Raw genomic sequence first — 21,647 nt, 5'->3', positions numbered from 1 at the left:
TGGGGCAGCATATTCCAAACACCAATCACACGTTGCGTGAAGAAGTGTTTCCTTTTATTAGTCCTAATTCTTCCCCCCAGCATTTTCAATGGATGCCCCCTGGTTCTAGTATGGTGAGAAAGAGAGAAAAATTTCTCCCTGTCAACATTTTCTACCCCATGCATAATTTTGTAGACTTCAATCCTATCCCCCCTCAGACGTCTCCTCTCCAAACTAAAAAGTCCCAAATGCTGCAGCCTCTTCTCATAGGGAAGGTGCTCCAGTCCCTCAATCATCCTCGTTGCCCTTCTCTGCACTTTTTCTATCTCCTCAATATCCTTTTTGAGATGCGGCGACCAGAACTGGACACACTTTTCCAGGACTTTTGTTCACTGAGAGCTGTCACGTTGTTCATGGCAAACATTGATGATTTTTTGCCTTGCCTGATAACAATTGTTAATGGATCTGTTTCATTGATCTTTCAATTTCCTGCTTGTTTGACTACTGACATAATATTATAGTTGCTGTTATGGTTTTATTAATTTAAATGTCGGTTTCATGTCATTACGGCACAGTGCTTAAACTTATATTTGTAACTAGCGTACCCGGTCGCGCGTTGCTGTGGCTCAGTCTGGTGAAGTGGAAAAGAAAGAAAAGAGAAAGCGAACGGTTCTAACATGTGTTATTGCCCCTCGCTCCCCTCCCTCTCTCCCATTCCCTTGCATGGCACCCTGCCCCTCACTCCCTCACATTCCCCTTCCTCTGCTAGGGTGGGTGGCCCATGTCCAGATGGCGGGCACTGTCCCTTTCACTCCCTTTCCTTGCAGGTGAAGTGTGTTGCTATTGACGTCCACCAGGTGGTGCTGGTGCAGAACAAAACCATGGTTCCAACTGTCACAGGTGTGGCATGTACACAATACCTCTCACAGTTAGGCTGAAACGCACCCCTAAGAGATGTGTGAATGAAAGGTTATCTGTTTCTACTTGACTTTTCGTTCCTATGTGGGGGGAGGGGAGAACTGGGCAGAACGTAGCTTGTTATCATGGTTTACTTGGGACATGTGTGGTACATGAGCTAGGTAAGTAGCTTAAAACACGCTGGGTGGCATGAGCTACGTTGTGTGCAAATTTCAGGGCATTTGGCCCAGCAAACCCCCGGGCCCTCCCTCACCTTCCCGTTCCTTCGCTAGGGTGGGTGGGCCATGTGAAGATGGCCTGCCCCATCCCTTTCATTCCATAAGGCAGTGGTTTTCAAGGAAGGCATGGTTGGTTCCCTTGTATCAGAGGGTGTTGCTTTGACGGCCAGCAGATGGCGCTGTTGCAGAACAGAACTTTGGTTCCAACTGTCACAGGTGTTGCATGTACACAAAAACTGGCACAGTTGTGACATGTACACAACAGGAGGTGTGGAAACAGTATGGAAATCTGGCCGCACACGAACGTGACATTGTGTGAAAATTTCAAAGCAATCGGTCCAGGCGTTTCGGCGTTAGAGCATCAGTAACAAATACACTGTTAGCTTTTTTAACTTGGATTTAACTTTAACTTGGGGATGTAGATTTAACTTGGGGATGTAGGTATAGATTTTTTAATGGGGTGGGTTCAGTGGCGTGGCCATGCCTCCCCATGCTCTGCTCATGGCCTCAGTGCTTATAAAAGCAGCTCTCTGATGCCAGGGATGGCAGATTCCCCTTCCCCCGCCCAGCTCCGCCCCTGCCCCTCCGGCTGGGCTCCCATCCGACAGCTGGCAGTCTCTTCTGCCCTCTCCTCCAGGCAGAGGCGTAGCTAGGTAAAATGGAGCCCGGTGCAAAATTTGAGTTTTGGGCCCTCAAAGGTGTAGCCCCCATTTTCTAGTAACTTCCATTGGGAACAATGGGGGATGGGGCACCCCTTTTGGGAGTCCATAGCTTTGAACCCCCTGAACCAAACATCACCAAACTTGGGTGGGATAATCAGGAGAGTCTCCCAAACAGTCTCTGAAAAATTTGGTGCTGCTAGCCTAAAAAGTGTGGCCCCTGCAGCCCAAAAACGGAAAAAAATACTTTTAAAATACAAAAAATTACAAACAGGGGGCGGAGCTTTGGACATGTATTGCGGGGTTTAAACCCGGGAACCCCCCTCCCCCTAACTTACATCCTTGACTTAACTATTAGAAGCAGCCTTGTGTGCTAACTGGAAGGACTTGCACTCACCCCGAACTCTCTGTTTCTCTATATGATGGCATCAAGCAGTCGAGTGGACATTCGGACCAGGCATGCATGCTGAAGGCACAAACCCCTTTTTCTTCCCAAACAAAAAAGTGACTTTTTAACTCAGGTTGATTACATTGTCGGCATTACTACCCAGGTATATAACTGGTAACCCAGCAAATACTCTTTTTTTAAATGCTGCTTTTAGAGTGGGCTTTAAAGTACCTTTTAAGGTACCTTTACCTTTCACTTTGGGCCCCTCCGCACTGTAGGATTCAACCTTAGTTCAACGTAGGTCCAACCCAGGTACTCCGCACAGCCATAGCGTTCGACTCATGTCTGTCTCGGCTCCCCCCTCTCACCGTTAAATTTTTGAGCTCGACTGGGAGGTACAACTTCCTGGTGAACTCCAGTTGCACTCAAGCTGAAGCCGGCGGAGTGCAGAATTCCCCTCGCCTTGACTCTGCCAGCCAGCCAATCACAGTGCAGTATTTCGGCCATGCGCAGAATGGCAGACTCGTGGCAGCAGCAAGAAGTGCGCCTTTAAAAAAATCCTCCTACGTAGCTCCTACGTCGGAAAACGAAAAAAGGGACGCGCACTCACATTTCCTGCCATAGAACGGCAGCCAATCGGGAATGAGGAGCGGAAGACATGAGGAGATAATCCCGCCCTCTGAACTTGTCTCCGGAGACATGAGTCAGCTGCTGTGCGGGGTAACAGAGGAGTCGAGCTCAGGTAACGATTTCCGAAGACACAAGTCGAACCCTAGTTGCCTCTGCTGTGCAGAGGGGCCCTTTGTAAGGTTTTCCACTAGTGGAGACTCACTGTCTGGTGACATGTGAAAGAAATAAAGGCAACATCTGCTATGTAGCAAGTAGGCCATACCTGACTAATTGGTTTGCCTCTCATTAAGGCTGCTGATAAATGACTTATTGACTTTGTAAAGACAGAAATTCTGGATCCCAGGTGGCAACCAACATACCTTGACAATATCGAAGACGTTCCCATCGTTGGTAACATTCACAGGCAGATAGTATAAGCCTTTTGAAAAGGTATCTTTCAGCTCAATGCATGGTTCCACAAGTTCATCATCCAGATTCAGAACTCCAAAATAATAACCATAAATGGGCATATGAGAAAGTCGGCTTTGTACCTGGTGAGAAAAGGGAGAATGCGTTTAGGCCTCAGAGAGAACTGGTAATAGGTCCAGTGGTGGGATTCAAACAATTTAACAACCAGTTCCAGAGGTGGGATTCAAATAATTTAACAACTGGTTGTTTACAAGCACCATTTTAACACCCGGCTCTGCCGAAGTGGTGTGAACCGGCTGAATCTCACCACTGAATAGGTCTTACACCAGCAGCAATTCACGGCAAGCGAAGTACAGGATAGGAATCGCTTTTAAAGGAAATCCGAGGATCACTACATCGAATTCTCAACTTGGCTCCATCTGCAGGTACCAAAATCTGTGGACTGAAGCCAGATGGAGATAAAGGAGGTTTTTCTGCAAACTTGGGGGCACCCTCAGGTGGGCAGATAAATCTAAACACTTACCGAACATGGATTGGGGGAGGGGGGGTTAATCCTCCTCACAATCTTATTCTTGCCCCACAAATGGTCCCTCTCCTTGCCAGCTTCTGAGCTGGTGGAACTATGGCGGGGAGGGGGCAGCTGTCACGGTGCTGAATGGAAGTAAAGGCATCCCCATCCTGAGCCCCAACCTCTCCTCTTCTGCTGGGTCTCGTGGGCCTGGCTGCAGCACCGACCTCTTGCAACTGCCACCAAAGTTAGGTGGCCCTCTGTGACTGCCACCAAAGCCACGCACTCTTCTTTCACTGAGGGCGTTTCCCCACTTACCTTTGCTGCCCTTTGCTGCACGCTACTCTAAGCGTGCGCCATCTCTGGCGCGCGCCTGGGGGTCATCAAAAGGCACAGTTTTTCTCCGCGCCAGGGATGCTGCCCACTGAGGGGGCGTGACAGCGGCAGCGTCAGGGTGGCTGCGTTGTCACCGCCCCTGTAGTGGGGAGTGCCGGGGGACCCCGTGCTACTTGAGGAGAGTAGCGCGGGGCTTAAGGTAAGGGCCCGAGTCACAAGAGGTCAACAAGCCATCATAGCCGGGCAACCCTGAGGCTGCCAACACAGCCAGCCACAATAGGCTGACACGGGTCTGAGTCATAAGACAGGCGGCAGCCACAGGGCAAAGTGGATGGGTCAGGAGGCACCAGGGCAAAAAGTACTGGGGAAGAGGGCAGGCTGGTGAAATCAAGCCCTAAAAGACACCTGTGTAAATGTAACCCCTATGTTCAGAATGGGGTGACCCAGAAAGGGGTGGAGACTGAAAGCAGCAGAAGGCTGCAAAGCTCATGAAGTTTGGAGGAAGCCAGGCTACCAGGCTGGGACCTTGATTGATTTTTATACGCCCTCAACCCCTTGTTTGAGGCAACTGCAATGTTGTTGGGAACTAGTGGGAAGGGAGTTGTTTATTTTTGCTATATTGTAAATGTTAGAATTTATTGTTTCAGGGTTTTTGTGCATGTAATGGGCGAGAGTTCTTTTGGGGACCTTCATCGTCTCGAATCCAGTTCACCAAGCCTCTGGCGTCTTCTTGAATTTGCTAGCAACTTGGCACGATCAGACTGTAGTTAGAAGGACTTGATGTGTTCAGCAAAGAGCATGTGGATCTCTGTCAGGGAGCAGCTGAGGCGCCCGGCGTTGACATCCATCAAGTCTTGCAGAGAATACATCTCGTCATTCCCCACAAAGACTTATTATCTTGCAACGTTAAATGTTAAACTATTTATATGCCATTAAAGGTATTCGAAATCGAATTAGAAGGACTCGGAATGAAACTCGAACAGGACCTTGGAGCATTAAGTGAAATGTTAATGTTTGATCATTGTAAACCAATTTTGTTCAAAATGTTAGTTGTGGCAAACTCCTTCCAAGTTCTGCCCCACAGAACCCACAAGCTGAGGTTACATAAACAGCTGAAGACAGGCCATGGGACAGTGCAGCACCCATTGCCAGCCAGCCAGCCAGACTCTCTCATCTCCACTTTTGTTGATGGGACTCCTGGTGGTGCGCCATTGTGGTGCAGTGGTTATGAACGGTGAAATCTAATCTGGAGAACCAGGTTTGATTCCTCACTCCTCCACATGAGTGGCAGTCTGGTGAACTGGGTTTGTTTCCCTACTCCTCCACATGAAGTCTGCTGGGTGACCTTGGGCCAGTCTCAGTTCTCTCTGAACTCTCTCAGACCTGCCTACCTCACAAGGTGTCTGTTGTGGGAAGAGGAAGGGAAGGAGAGTTGGCATGCTGCCTGACAGGAGAGAAAGTATAAATCCAAACCCTTACACTCTTCCTTTTCATGAGGCAGCCACTGTTTGATTCCAGCCTCCTCCTGGCCAGATACAAGCAAGGAGGCCAGATCAGAGTGCCCTTCTCTCTGGCCTGGAGCCAGTCCTGAGAAGGATCTCAGGAGGAGAGCAGTCATGGGGCGATTCTGCACACGAGTAAAATAGGTTCGACCCAGTTCCCTGAGAAGGGTACTAATTTAGGTCGAAGCTATTGTTGTTCCCCACTGCAACCAGCTTGATCCCAGCTCGGAGGGCGGAATCATCCTGTGCCTCTTTGCCGCTCCGTTCCGATTGGCTACTGTTCTACGGCCATGTTCCGTCTATCCCCACACACGTTATTAAAAAACTGCCACAGGAATGGAGGGACGAAGGTGGCGTTTTTTGATTGGCCAGCTGTACGCATGCCCGAAACATTCAGCTGTGATTGGCTGAATAGGGGACTTCTGGCACCAGAGATTCCACACTTTACTGGAATCGAGCTGAGTTCGAGCGTGGTTCCCTGAAAAAGTAGTAGTTCCCAACTAGAGTCAGAAATTTGACCGTTACATGGGGCGAAGCTGGTACAAAACCACGTCGATCCCAGTGGTTGTGCGGAGCACTTAGGTCGAACACCGCTCGAACTTAGGTCGATAACGCAAGTGCGGAATCGACCATGGTGGGCAGAATGTCAGGTGAGCAGAGCACTGAGGCTCCCTAACCCTCATCACTGCTGGAGCAACATCAGGGGGGCCTTTATCAGTATCCCCTCCCTTATGCCATTAGTGGTATCTTTGGTCCAACTGGAGGAAAGAGACTGTACTACTCTGAATTCAAGGAATATGGAAATGTAGGACTTACGCTCCCAGGAGACAGGTCGCCGCCAGGTTTCAAAAGAAGGATGCTCTTATCTATAGCCCGTAAGGCACAGATGGAATTAGAGGCAGCTTCGATGTTCAGCTCAACGGTAGAGGCAGGTAGGGCTTTCTTCTCCGAGAATTCCAGACTGACCTGTAATTGAACAGTGTCCTCAGTCAGAGGAGGTTATCATTTCCCATCCGAGGTTCAGATATTTCTCATGGTAAAATGTCCACACACAGTTTTTGTCTACTGTTGGATCAAATGTACTTGAAAGATGTCTGTCTCCCTCACCCACCTCTCCCTTCAGAAAATGGCAGCTGCTCCCATGTAAATATCACATCTGCACTACACAACCTCACTTAACTACTTTACATAATACATTTGAGGGTGCCTGTCAGGGGAGCAAAGTTTAAGTTAGCAGTACCAAAGTTTAAGTTAGCAGGCTACCTTCAGGAGATTCTCCTGATGATACCACCCAGGTTTGGTAAAGTTTGGTTCAGGGGAACTAAAGTTATGGACCCTCAAAAGGGGAGCCCCATCTACTATTAGCTCCCATTGGAAACAATAGGGGATGGGGTCACCTCCTTTGGGGGTCCATAACTTTGGACCCCCTGAAACATACTTCACCAAACATGGCTGGTTATCATCAAGAGTGTCAACTGATGAAAGCCTGAATTTTTGGTGCTGCTAGCCTAAAAACTGCGACAAATTAAAAACACTAAAAATATCAAAAAATACATTTTTGATTTTACACACACACACACACACACAGGCGCATGCCAGGTGCAACACACATACCCCTGTCCCCTGTTAGCTACGCCTCTGATTTGAGTGTACTTTCCTGTGTACTTAAAAATAGCAGATATCAAAGCCAGTTCAAAGACACCTAGCCCCCACCCAGCTCTCCAAAATAGTTTCTTTTAGCAATCTCACCAGAAATCCAGGAGGACAAAAGTCCCTTTGATCTTCTTCCATGACACTGTTACAGAGGGACTGAGTGACCACTGAAAATCATGGACATTTCCTTTAGAAATGTTCCCCCCACATCCTGACTTTCTCTTATCCCAAGTCCCTTTGCCTGCCTTTCTCAAGTCAGCCATCTGCGGTCACAGGTATAACCTCTACACAGAAGTGTAGGGAGGGGAAATGGCACCTGGTGCAAAATCTGCTCTGGGCGCCTTCCCCCCGCTCCTCTTATCTTAGGCGGCAGCGGTCCTGGTGGGGTTGGGCCTGGCACAGCAGGTCCAAGGGGTGCCTGGTGGTGGCCCCGCCGGGCTGCTTGTTCAGCCGGCGGATTCTGCCAGCTGAATGAGGGCCGAGGGCGGGAGGAGGAGGGGTGCAGGGGGCAATTTTCCACCCCCCAAGTGACATGAACGATGGCCACAAGCTCTGCCTCCACAACATCCCTCAGCGACATGTAATGCTACAAAGGCCCTTTCCCCACTTACCTTAAGCCCCACACTACTCTACTCAAGTAGCGCAGGGGCACTCCCCACTACAGGGCCGGCGACAGCGCAGCCGCCCCGACACTGCCGCTCTCGCGCCCCCTCAGCGCGCGGCATACCTGGCGCTCCTCAAAACGGCGCCTTTTGATGACCTCGCGCAGAGTGCGGGGTCATGGGGACGCCCGGGCGCACGCCAGAGATGCCGCGCGCTGAGAGCAGCATGCAGCAAAGGGCCCAGAAAGGTAAGCGGGGAAAGGGCCAAAGTCCACCCACCAAAGCAGCCATTTTCTCCAGGGTAAATTGGCTAAGTAATCTGGGAACCAATCATAATTCCCAGAGATCTTCAGGCCTCACCCAAAGCAGGCCATTCTATTTCTCACACACTTCCCAGCCTTCCTGAAGGATCAGACATTCCTGAAAACTAGACGGCTGACGATAATCGAGCGTGTCTGTTTATTCTTGCGCTCCTTGCCCTTGGGAACAGGTGTCACAAAAATGAACAGAAACACACCTCACCCAAAAGGAAGGGGCTGGCGCTCTCTCACCTTGTTTCGGAAGCACTTCTCGACTTCAAAGGAGATGCTGTCAGCCACCAGCTCATTGTCATGCAAGATATAAACCATCAGTTTGGCCCTTGGAGACAGTTTCTCATCAGCATCCAGTAAGATAGAAAAAGTGCCATGGTGTCCAACTGTGTGTGTGGGGGGGAACGTGAAATTAAAATGGGTGCAGGAGTCAAGAAGAAAGCACAAAAAAACCCCTTGTAAGGTGGTTAAATGGTTGACCAAGACAAAAAAGATAATTCGGCCTGCTGTAGGGTTGCCACTTACCGTTGACACTAACTTGCTGTTTGCCACCATCTACAATTTTGCCTTGATTCAGCAGCTGCAAGAAACAAAGAAATGGCACTGTTAGAAAGCCAAATCAATCAACTGATGCAACGTCCGTATATTCACACCAGCCAAGATCGCGCTGCATCAACCGCTATTTATAACACACACTGGGTATCAACAACGTGACATAGAGTGCAAAAATTGTGATACAATTCAATAAATATACAATAAATATACAAGTCCTTCTCAGAGTAATAGAATCAAACAAATCCGAATGCACGGAATGCACGAAATGAACGGAATACACGTTATACGCCGTTTTCGATTGCTCTCCTTCAGATGCGATTCTCATATTTTTCCATCAGCCATTCCAGGGGTAATAATTCAAAGTGAGCCTTTCACATCTTTACAGATCCCCATTCAGGCTTCTTTGTTTGGCCCTTTTTGCACAGCAGAAAGGGCGCTCCTCCACCGGAATTATGCCGGTGGAGGGGAGGGGGCCGTTCGCGGGTCTCAGCAGCCCTCCAGACCAACTCCAGATCATTTTTTTCTTTTTTGACTGGCAGCTGCAGAAAACAATTCAGGCATCAACAATTGAAATGGAAAATTCCAAAAAAGCAACACACAGCATTTACTCAAATGCAAGAGGTTTTCCACAGGTATGCCATCAAAAAAGTGGGCTGTCTTGCACTGGCACACAGGTTACAGTTATGTCTGACAATATTTTTGTATGTTCTTAACGTTTTAAGGGGTTGGTTGTGTCAGGACCATGCCTGTCAGTATCTTGATGTCTTTCTGTGTGTGATTTGCAATTGTTTTCCTGTTTCCCTCTTCCCTTCCTAGCAATCTCCTGTTAGCAATCTCCTGGCGCCAGCCCATCCTCAAAGAGGTGTGAAAGGTTCCCAGGACCTTTGTAGCTTTTTAGTAGAAACTGTAATGGACATTTGGTGTGGGGCGAAACGGAGGGAATTAAAAGATATAAGTCCGGGATCTGAGCTCTCTAGCTCAGATCCTGTTATACATTGTTACTCTTCGAGTCACCTGGAATAAACTGCTTTTGGACTTTCCTACGGTCTCGGTTATTTCCACGTTCGAGAGTCTGACAGGTTGTACATTCAGTGTTGTCTTCCTTTTGAATCCATAAGATAGAATAAGTAGCTGCTGCACAGTCTCAAAACAGACTGACAGGGACCTTATTGTATATTTTGTACCCAGCTTGCTAGAATTGCAAGTGTTTAATGCAAAATGCAATAATGCAAATTAAATAACTAGTCCGATATCCATTTCCTAAGCCCATGAACTACAGCAGCAATGGCTGGTGTCTGAAACTACAGATAATTCCTTACTTATTCCGTATTCAGTGAAGCGAGGATAACAGGAAGCAAGCAATTCACTCTTTCTGCACTTACCACGTAAAAGAAGTCAAGTCCAGCGGTCTTTCCCTCATGGTGGTCTGTGTTGAGGACATAGTGCACAGTCACTGGCCTTTGCTCGTCGCACTTTAGTTCTTCCAAAACTGGCTCTACCTTCACAAAGCTGTCAGTCCGGGAGTAGAAGCGGTTGATTTGCGTTGTGGCTTCTGGCTGATCTGTTTCCAGCCAGCCATATTCAGTGCATTGATCTGGTTCATGGTAAACCTGGCATGAAAGGAAAGTACAATAAATAGCAGTACTGATAGTAGTAGTAGCAGTAGTAGAAGAAGAGGAGGAGGAGGAGGAGGAGGAGGAAGAAGAAGAGTTGGTTTTTATACCCTGCTTTTCTCTACCTTTAAGGAGGTCCAAAGTTGCCTTCTTCCTCTTCCCCCAACAGATACCTTGTGAGGTCGGCGGCAATGGCATCCCACCACAAAACCCAGCCCCCAGTCGAACTCCTTATCCAGCCCCCCCCCCCCGCTCCAGTGCCTCCACCACCCCCAAGCCTGAGGCTGCCTCCGACTTGCTCTAAGGTGCGTAGGCAGAGGTGGGATCCAGCAGGTTCTCACCGGTTCCCGAGAGTAGGTTACTAATTATTTGTGTGTGCCGAGAGAGGGTTACTAATGGGTGATTTTGCCACGTGATTTTTGCCTTAGTTACGCCCTTCCTCTCAGCAGTAGCGCGTAGAACTTGAAGCAGTCTAGCAGGAGGTGCACCAGCGTGCATGGCAGCCTGCGCCTGCGTGCATTCGTTTCCCGCCCAAGGACCGGCGCAGCGGCCACAGTTTGAATCCCACCACCATGGGAACCTGTTACTAAAATTTTTGGATCCCACCACTGTGCGTAGGGCAGGAGAGCGAAAGAACGAGGAAGCGGTGCAGTGCAAGCTCCCTCCCAGCTAGGTAGAAGCAGCCTCCTTGTTCTCAAGCTAAGGAGGAAGTCAGGAGGGACAAAGGAAGGCCACTGTGCTCTGCACTGTTTCCCCACCCTCCACTGCCAAAAAGCCCCCCACCACCACATGCTTCCCTGGCTGCAGCAAAGAGAAGATTTTGGGGGGAGGGCAGTGTGGCCTCTCCCTCTCCCTCCTGGCTTCCCCCGCAGCTTACCAGCGAGGCAGAGGAACAGGAGAAGGAGGATTTCTCTGCCTGGCTGGTAAACCAGAGAAGGTGCTGGGAGGGAGAGAGGGAGGACATGCTGCTTGCTTGCTTGCTCACCTGTCTGCCCTGCACACCTTGGAGAAGGACTTTTTTGTGGTGGCAGAGGGAGGTGGGTGGATAGGTGGAGTTTGTTGGGGGAATTTGGCCCAGGGGTTGACGCAGGGTGGAGGGAAAAATGAGACCCCCAGGTAGATGGTGCCTGGGTCAAATGACCCCCCTGCCACTGGATTTGCCACTGGTAGGTGGGGTTGAGAGAGTTTTGAGAGAACTGGGACTAGTCCACGGGCACCAAGCAAGCGTCGTGTGGAGGAGCAGAGAAACGAATCCCGTTCACTAGAATAGAGTCTGCCGCTCATGTGGAGGGGTGGGGAATCGAACCCGGTTCTCCAGATTAGAGCCTACCACTCTTAAACACTATAGGAGCAGCAGTGGCCTACGAGGTTAAGAGCTTGTGTATCTGATCTGGAGGAACCGGGTTTGATTCCCAGCTCTGCCGCCTGAGCTGTGGAGGCTGATCTGGGGAATTCAGATTAGCCTGGGCACTCCCACACACGCCAGCTGGGTGACCTTGGGCGAGTCACAGCTTCTCGGAGCTCTCTCAGCCCCACCTACCTCACAGGGTGTTTGTTGTGAGGGGGGAAGAGCAAGGAGATTGTAAGCCCCTTTGAGTCTCCTGCAGGAGAGAAAGGGGGGATATAAATCCAAACTCTTCTTCTTCTTCTATACCACACTAGCATCCCTCAATTACTGGGCTAGAACGAAGACCTAATTCATTTCCTCGGGACTAGAAGAATTTCCTTTGACTGAGGCATTATAAGATTTTGCCCTAGCATTATTGGGCACGGTTGGCACATTGTTTTATATTCTTAATGTTTTTAAATTTTCTTAGCATACACAAGAACAAAAAGCAGACAAAAACATAAACACTTTCACACCCCACCACATCAAAGCAAAACAAGAATATGAAATACATAAAAGGAAAATAACCAAATTATGACTTCCCACTATCTCATTATTGAATTCCAATTCATTGTAGGTCCATGCATCTATTTTTAAAAAATGGAACAATTGATCAGTTGTACACTTTATCATTTCTAATATTCTATTCTGTCTGCTGTTTTCTTTTAGATCTCAAATCTTGCAATTATTACACTACTACTGTATTTTTTCAATAGATAGTCCGTAAAAGGTTTCCAATTTTTTTAGAAACTTCTCTGTATTACTGTCCTTTAATAAGATTGCTAATTTTGCTATTTCTGAATATTCGGTGACCTCCTGTATTTAGTCTTCCCTTGCTGGAATTGTTTCCTCTCTACATTTTTGCGCATACAATGTTCTTGCTGCACTACACATATACATGAAAAGCAGTCTATACTGATTTGGGATATCATCTCCCATTAGTCCCAGTAGAAAAACTTCAGTTTTTTTTCTTCAGCATTATACTCTTTAAAAGGACATGGCTTTCTGTGTAAGACTGGGTGCCAATTTAAACAACTCATTAATTAGTCTCAGTCATAAAAAAAGCTTCATAATTGCAATTTGTAGTCTGGTAGCTAAACACTACCACTGTATTATTTTTGACCATTGAGAAAGTACAGATAAACAGAAGGTTATATATCTTTTAAACAGCCACAACTACGAGCTGTTGGAAGCGGTGGCTAAATTTTTAAATGGTGTTATTTTAACTCGTCAGAAATTGTAAAGTTGTAAAGGCTGTTATTATCTTGCTAAGCTAATCTTAAACAATCTATATGCCATTAAAGGTATTCGAAATCGAAACCATTGAGAAAGGCTGAAATGTGTCTGTTTTTCAGGGTCAAATAAGTGTCCCATTGGACCTTTCTGTGTATTGTGATTGTGATATTGTATGTATAAGGTAGGCTATTATTGGCCTTTTAAAAGTGTTAATGATTTAAATTTTCAATAAATACATGTGTTTTTGATGTTTAGTAGTTTTATATTTAGTGGCCCCTTAAACAATTCCAATACCTTTTACGTACTTAATTATAGAAAGAAGAGCATTTGGGCAGTGGCGTACCGCCCATTGTGAAAAGTGGGCAGTTGCCCAAGGTGCAGAAATTTTTCATCACATGGGGGCGCCTGATTTCTAAGCCCTGCCCACTCTGGCTAAGCCCCACCCACTCTGTACGGTTGCCCACAAGCCACCAGAGGCAGAGCAGGAGGAAATGGAGCTCCACCTCCAGTGATCTTGCACTGCTGGGGCCGTCTGGGAAGGGTGAGTGCCGCGGCTGGGCTGCTCTGCCCATTGAGGGGGCATCAAACTCAGGTTTTGCCCAGGGCACCAGTTTGCCTAGGTATCCCACTGCATTTGGGCATTCTCCAATCATTTGACCAACTCTCCTTCCTCCCACCCTGTGTGATTTCCAAGGCACGTCCACTCCTCTGTGAAGAAGAGAGCAGTGAGAGGGCATACACAAGGGCTGGACAGAGGGCAGTTGCGCCCTGGGCACGGGCCATTGGGGTCACATGAGGCGGAAAATTGCTCCCATCCTTCCCCTTCCCTCCTTCCCCTACCCCGCCAGGCCTGGCAGCCCGGAGCAGCCAGTGGAAACAACAAAGGCCCCCTTCCTCCCCACCAGGGAGGCCTCTGCTGAAGTTGGGGCTTGCAAGGTCTCCTGGGAAGTGTAGTTCCAACCAGGCTGCTTTTTCAACTGGCTGCTTTTTGCAGCAAGCTAAACTCAGGTAAGTGGGGTGTGCGTGTGTGTGCGTGGGGAGGGGGGTGCCGTGGGGGTGCCGTGGGGGTGGGGGCAGGGTCCGGGCACCATTTTGTCCCTGTTGCCATTCCCCCCATGTCACTGGCAGAGAGCAGCTGCTTTCTTGCCCCATATCAGCAACGCCACCTCACCTTTCAGTGATTTATCCTCAGGACGATTACATTAGACAAGGCATTTATAGTTCGATACTAGAACTTGTATTTGGTATGAAGAACCATACAAAATAAGGACAGCAGTTACATATCAATGTGCTTACTTGTTACCTTCTTTTTAACAAAATCTATACGCCTTAATCATCTTTGTACGTTTTCACTTTTAAAAAAGGGTTTTGAAAAATATCTTGGATATGTTATGATCATGTAGAGCAGGGGTCTGCAACCTGTGGCTCTCTAGATGTTCATGGACTACAATTGGCCATGCTGGCAGGGGCTGATGGGAATTGTAGTCCATGAACATCTGCAGAGCCACAGGTTGCAGGTCCCTGATGTAGAGCATTATTTGGTGCAATTACGATAGCTCTCTCAGTGTCTAAAAGTGTAATTAAGACTCAATCTGGTTTCTTTTTTGTTTATTGTTTCAGAACTTCTTATTACTACTGTTCTTCTTGTGTTTTGTTACGATTGACAAATCAAAAGTTCTATTAAAGAATGGTTTACCCTCAGTTTATAGCTAGGCTGATAGAGGTCGGAGGTGTCGATGGAAAACTGAGCAGCGCCGTCCTCGTCTGTGGTGAAGTTTCCCAAAATCTTCCCGTCAAACTCCAGAAAGAGCAGCCCTTTCGCAATGGGGGCGTAATCCTCATCTCTCAGTCGTATCTGCAAAGGGGGAAAAAACAAGCCCAAGATAATCAGGAGCAATATGGAAAACTGGGGAGGTGGGCTGCCAACCTCCAGGTGGGATCTGGGGATCTCCTGGAAGGACAGTCTATAGAGATCAGTTTCTCTGGGGGAAATGGTTTGCCTTGGAGGATGGACACTATGGCATTATATTCCTACCGAGTTCCCTCAACAGACTCCAGCCTCAAAATCTCTAGGGATTTATCCACCCACATAGCAACACTTCAGCATGGAACAATTCAGCATAGAACAGGCTACAAATTCAGCATAGAACAGGCTCCGTTGATTCAGCAGTGATGGTGTCCCCTCCCCGCCTTTCATGGCCCTCTACCTCATGGCCCTCTACATCTGGGACCTGCCATTCCTCCCTCTTGGGGAGAGGATTTTGAATATGGAGCTGCTGGACGCCATTTATATTTATTATTGTATTTTTATTGTATTTTATTGTATTGTATTTATAAGATTTAGCTTTTACTGTTTTATCACTGCTTTTAAAGATTTAGCCATTTTATGTTTTATTATGTTTATTGTTGTACACCGCCCGGAGCCCCTTGGGGATAGGGCGGTATAAAAATCTAATTAATAAAAATAAAAATAAATACAAAAATCAGGTTGCCAGCCTCCGGGTAATGCCTACTGTTACCGCAGGGTAACGGGTTCAAAATATTTAAGCCAAAAAGCTCAAGCCAACAATGAATAAAATCAAAGAAATATTTTATTCAGGCCAACAGACGGGCAAGCTAGAATTAGAGGAGCCACCCTAAAGTGGCTGCTGTCTCTTATTTTTATAGGTTACATCAGAATAGCAGTAAAAAGAATACACCCCAAAGGTAGCACCATCATCAATCAATCATTGCAAAGGGTGGAGATCATCCCCTTACTCAAAACATTTGGGGCAAACTAGTGCCCTTATTGGAAGATGTCAGCACTCTGCCTTTGATGTCTTATGAACTTAGGCCCAACCTCCCCTTATCAGTTATTGTTTTCTACCATCCTACTTTTCTAGACAAAGAGCCTAAACATTTAGCCATGTTCTTGCTTTGTATCAGAAAAGGGCAGACTCAGGGTGCCGGTTAGGGACAAGAAGACCTCAAAAACAACTTGGTTCATAATCTCATACATTTCCATGTAGAAATTGAGAACAAAGGGTATTTCCTCAAGGCTTTTTGCTGATCTGGCTAGTAACAGAAGCCAGAAAGCAAAAGGCCTACTTTGGTTCATTTTTAATTGATCATAATTAAAGCATAAAATCATAAAGGCAATGCAATCAGAGAAAATATCAGCATGGAAACTTAAAAGATTTTCAAAACTTGTTCTGCGCCTACACTACCTGTATTTCAAATGATCCCTAGCGTAAAAGAGATCAGTCCCCCTGGTGAAAATGGCTGTTTTTTTTAAATAATATGTTTATTCATAAATTTAATACTACAATATCAAACAAACAACATAAAAGGCAGATACAGATTTCACAACAGATTCATAGCAATGTCAAGGCTTATGAGAAAATGGCTGTTTTGAAGGGTAGGCTCTATGGCTTTAGGTTCCTGTCCTCCCTAAACCACCCAAACTTTACCCCTCACCCGATCTCCCGGAATTTCCCAACTCATCGTTGGCAACTCTATTCCAAACTGCTCATCACATGAATTATCCTGATCTCCCCATATTGCCCCGGTAGGCCCCTCCGCTCCTCGGAGGAGGACCTACTCATGATCCCTGGCCCAAAAATGATCAGGCTGGCCTCGACGAGGGGCAGGGCCTTTTCAACCCTGGCCCCTACCTGGTGGAACAGGCTCCCTAGGGAGATCAGGGCCCTGCAGGACTTACAGAGTTTCCGCAGGGCCTGCAAGACGGACCTGTTCCGCCAGGCGTTTGGCCAGCCTGGTTAAAAATACATCTACCATGTCATCTGGCCTCCCGTGGGCACAAGGGGGGGGGGAGGGGGTAGCCAGACGCCATCCACGTTTTTAATGGGTTCTGTTGTTATGCAATTGGTATTTAAATTATGTTTTAATGTATGTTTAAACCTGTTGTGAACCGCCCTGAGCCCTCAGGGGGAGGGCGGTATATAGAACTAATAATAAATAAATAAAATCAATAAATTATATATTTGTGTTTAGACTTATTTCATCATTACTATGTCTACTTCATTTATTCTCCGCCTATCCCCTCCCAATGGGGACCCCAAGTGGTTTATGTTGTTCTTTTCTCCTCCATTTTCTCCTCGTGATAATAACTATGTGAGGTAGTTGACGCTCAGCATGTGTGGCCGGCTTCTTAGCAACCTTTCGTGGCAGAGTGGGGATTCAAAACTGGATCTTCCAGATCCCAGTCTGATGCTGTAAGGACTACACCAGGGGTCCCCAAACTTTTTAAACAGGGGGCCAGTTCACTGTCCCTCAGACGGTTGGAGGGCCGGACTAAAAAAAAACTATGAACAAATTCCTATGCGCAAATGATTGTAAAATGTTTGATTTCACCTTTCAGCCTTTCTGTCATGGTCTATTTTGAGAACAGTGACCAAAGTACGTCAAGTACAGGGTGGGCTCCAAATATTGTTGGGGAGGCTGTGGAATACCTTCCCCTGGTTAAAAAAAGAAGCAGAACTTTCCCAATGAAGCATTCCATCTAACCCAGGATCAGGTATCTTCCTGGGTTCTTTCCTCCCTAGCAGCCAGCGAGCGATTCCCATTTGCCAATGGGAGTGAGGCGGAACAGAAAGCCTGAGAGCAACACATGGAGTAGCCGAGAGGGAAGGGCGGAGCAGGCGTTGCCACGTGTAAGGTTTCCAACTGTGTGGCCGGCTTCTTAGCAACCTTTCGTGGCACAGCGGGGATTCAAAACTTCCAGATCCCAGTCTGATGCTGTAAGCATCACACCATGCTGGTTTTGTTATATCCTGCCTTTCTAGCAGTACTAAAACCTGTGTGTGTGTGTGTGTGTGTGTGTGTGTGTCGGGAATCCAAACAAACCTTATCAAGAAGAGAAAGAGAAAAGAAGTTTGCCCTTCCCTATAGGGATTGTAGGTATGGCCAGCTTTAACTAGGCTGAAGATCAGACTGCATTGGAGCTAGAGTTGCCAGCTCTGGAATAGGAAATACTTGGAGATTGGGGGTGGTGGGGGTGGTGGAACCTGAGGAAGGAGTGGTTTGGGGAGTGGATTAATGGGGTATAATGCCACGCAGTCCACCTTCCAAAGTGGCCCTTTTCTCCAGTTGAACCAATCTCTGGCCCCTTCCGCACACGCAAAATAATGCGTTTTCAAACCACTTTCACCACTGTTTGCAAGTGGGTTTTGCTATTCCGCACAGCTTCAAAGGGCACTGAAAGCAGTTTGAAAGTGCATTATTCTGCATGTGCGGAATGAGCCTCTGTTGCAGGGAGATCAGTTGTAATAGTGGGAGATCTCCAGCCACTACCTGGGGGCTTAAATATCACCACTCTGCACCTAGCGGCTAACAAAATAGAAAAGTTGGTGGAACAGGCTTCACATGGACTATGACTAAATTTACTAACTGTAATACAGAGAACATTGTGTATATTGCCTTTCGTCCATGTGGTTTGCAATGGATCCAACAACATCAAGGAAGATCAAGGTCAGAATTTGGGATCATACATCCAGGATACGCAATAAGATCAGAGAAGCTCTGATGGTTAGTCGTTTTCTGGAAAAGGACCATGCGCCTGATTCTCTCTGATTTTTGGTTCTTACAGCACTGGACAAAAAGGCAGTTTACACTGACATCAAGAAGAAATGGCAACATATTGAGTCCCAACTGGTGTTTCGGTTTAATATGGTAGAGCCGTATGGTCTCAATCAGGGCATAGATTTCTCTGCATTCCTGTGAAGGGATGCAGGTGGATGGAGTCCACATTCATTACTATTGTTATTTATCCATGCACAGAGCTTTAGTGATTCAGGGATGAGAGTGAAAGGAGAGACAACAGGAATAACACTGTTCTCGGGTAAAAGGGATTCTGAATAACAAGTTCCAGGGGGTGCATAAATTTCTGGGGATTATAAAACAACTTTGTTAAAATAATTTCTTTATGGTATTGTCTTACAGAACAAATTACTGGAAATAATTACTGAAAAAGGGGGAGAACGAAACGTTTACTAAAGGGCACATGTGACTGATGTATGTAAGTTTCATTTACAGCTTAGCACAGTGATGGCGAACCTTTTCGAGACCGAGTGCCCAAACTGCAACCCAAAACCCACTTATTTATTGCAGAGTGCCAACATGGCCATTTAACCTGAATACTGAGGTTTTAGTATAGAAAAAACGGTTGGCTCCAAGGTGCGTGTTACTCGGGAGTAAGCTTGGTGGTAGTCAGTAGCTTTGCTTTGAAGCAACTGTGCAACGCTTCAGACGGGTGAATCACAACCCTAGGAGGGTTTACTCAGAAGCAAACCCCATTGCCAGCAACCGAGTTTACTCCCAGGTAAAGGATCACGTTTTCGTTCTTCCTATGAAAATCAATAGGGTTTAACAGCTCTTAACACTTCTTCCCCAAAATTAGGTCTTAGGTTTAATGCTAATAATCTCCCTGAAATAATTACACTATTATCACACGACAATCTCTATGCATGCGTGCTCACGGAGAGGGCTCTGAGTGCCACCTCTGGCACCCATGCCACCACTGGCTTAGCAGAAACATGATACCACTAATGAGTGATACCACTAATAGGTACTATTTAATTTTGATGTTACAATTCAGGCCATGGAACACATGTGAATAGGAAAACAGGAAAATGGGTTCCTTTATCATGACTACAACCTGTTAGACATTTGCTGTGTGAAGCTGACCATTTCAACTGTTGGGGCGTCAGTGAGATAAACTTTCTGTCCTGGTCACACATATACCTGTTCGGTCTGGATCTCTGGTAGATCTATGGGCCCTCTCACAGACTCCCAGAATTGAAGACTATATTCATCCTTTCCACTTCCTCCTTCAGATACTTAGCAGAATTCCAATTTGCACTACGGCAAAGACCGCCAGGGAACCAGCCCGGTTGAGACCAGGACAGCCACACTTGTATGTCATGTGAAAACCATAGGCTCATTCCGCACATGCAGAATAATGCACTTTCAAACTGCTTTCAGTGCTCTTTGAAGCTGTGCGGAGTAGCAAAATCCACTTGCAAACAGTTGTGAAAGTGGTTTGAAAATGCATTATTTTGTGCGTGCGGAAGGGGCCACAGTTAAGACAAGTGGAAACCAATAACACAATTTCAGTATGGTTTTAGGTCCTGGCTTGACATGCCCTAACCATAATTAATTGAGTGGCTCACGTTCAGACATTCTATCATCAAGAGTTAGTTTAAATGAACCACGGTTTTGCATATCACGTGATCCAAGACTTTAGACACCGTGTGTCCTGAAAGAGTCAACAGAAGAAGATGCCGTCTACAATGGCAGAGCATTTACTCCCCATAGAATATGCTCCCCGGAGTTCCCTACCTTTCCAGTGTATGGAATTTGTCGTCTATAGTATGGATCTACGTGTTCCAGAGATACGGACTTTTTGGCTAGGTAGACGGAGACATAGTCCCTTGTCGATTTCTGGATACCTGTGAGATTTTTAAAAACACATGACAGTTAGAGGCAGGAAGGAGGAAGAAGTAAGAGAGCAGCATTAGTTTTTTTTTCTGCTAGAAAAGAACTCCATGAGCAACATGGAAGATAAACAAGATACAAATGCAATCCATTTTTTTTAAAAAAATAACTAACTCTTTACTGAATGGTTACCTATTACATAATGGTTGTTACCTGTTCCGTTCTCCGTCAAAACTGTGCTTACTTGAAGAGACACATAGAAATAGCGATCTCGGCCCAGACCAGCATGAAGTTGGAAGGCTTTTGTCTGGATCATGTTGGAAACACAGCCGTCTTTATCCAGCTGAAAAGTGACAGAAATATGGCAGTGAGTACGCTGGATCTAGGGAAGCAGCTGCATTCATTTGCCTTGTCAAAAATCACGATAAAGCACATTAAAGGCTTCCAATGTTGTCAAGTTATTAGACTTTGCAGACCCTGCATCAAATACATGAAGGTCGGCAGGTGTGTATATGAAAGAGAGAAAGGAACAATGTAAATAAGACAGGACCAAAACTCCCTACTATAGAAAGGAATAGTTCTATGCGGAGTCCAAAATGTCAGCTCATTCCTGCCTGGTTCTTGGGCCAAGAGAAGGTGGTACTGTGGGAGTCCTTCGCTTATTGTGCTGTTAACCCTATGCTTGCGCATTTTTGTTTTTAGGCACATAACAATTTTTCTCACCCTTCAGAGCAGTTAGTTCTGTTTAGGACCTTGGAGGCTTCACCCTAATCTCTGTTTAGGGCCTTGGAGGATCACGTAGTCTGAGAATGTTTTTAGTGTTTTCACCCTGCTGGGATGCTAAGGGAGGGGACTCCCTTGGGGGGGGGGAGTGTTTGGAGAACATATATTAGCCAGAGGTTGTGTAGTGAAACTCAATTCCAGCAAGACTTGCTTGAATCCCGTTCGTAATGTTCCTGTCAATAAACTGATCTCTGAACTCAAGAGTCTGATTATTTCAGGTCAACAGATCTGAACAATAAGACGAAACCAACATTCTTTAATCATCATCATCATCATCATCATCATCATCCACATAACAATACACATACACATAACTATTATTATTATTACAAAACAGTTATACACAGCAAACAAGATCAATATGCTGGATTTTGTATTACATCACACGTCGGACACTTCCCAAGCATCTAGGACTGTGTGATGTATTGACGAATAATGCGTGCAGAGCCGAGTAGGGTGGCCTTTTGCAGCTGACATATGGTGATTTTGTCAGCGCCAATTGTTTTTAAGTGCCGTTCAAGATCTTT

The 21,647-nt window shown here is 46.6% G+C and overlaps 1 protein-coding gene across 3 annotated transcripts in view; it reads right to left on the bottom strand.

Moving 5' to 3' along the window:
- LOC125436916 (ovostatin-like) overlaps positions 1-21,647 on the bottom strand; it is a 110,296-nt gene that overhangs the window by 48,237 nt on the left and 40,412 nt on the right. For all 3 annotated transcript variants that reach the window (XM_048504288.1, XM_048504289.1, XM_048504290.1), the window contains exons 10-17: positions 20,551-20,680; positions 20,242-20,351; positions 14,600-14,758; positions 10,050-10,277; positions 8,638-8,692; positions 8,353-8,498; positions 6,363-6,512; positions 3,152-3,322 (exon numbers count right to left, since the gene is read on the bottom strand). In XM_048504288.1, the coding sequence (XP_048360245.1) occupies positions 3,152-3,322; positions 6,363-6,512; positions 8,353-8,498; positions 8,638-8,692; positions 10,050-10,277; positions 14,600-14,758; positions 20,242-20,351; positions 20,551-20,680 (1,149 nt within the window). The remainder of the gene's footprint in view (positions 1-3,151; positions 3,323-6,362; positions 6,513-8,352; positions 8,499-8,637; positions 8,693-10,049; positions 10,278-14,599; positions 14,759-20,241; positions 20,352-20,550; positions 20,681-21,647) is intronic.

The sequence above is a fragment of the Sphaerodactylus townsendi genome, linkage group LG07, assembly GCF_021028975.2.
Source record: "Sphaerodactylus townsendi isolate TG3544 linkage group LG07, MPM_Stown_v2.3, whole genome shotgun sequence".
Lineage (NCBI taxonomy): Eukaryota > Metazoa > Chordata > Lepidosauria > Squamata > Sphaerodactylidae > Sphaerodactylus > Sphaerodactylus townsendi.
This window is presented reverse-complemented; position numbering and strand designations above follow the sequence as displayed.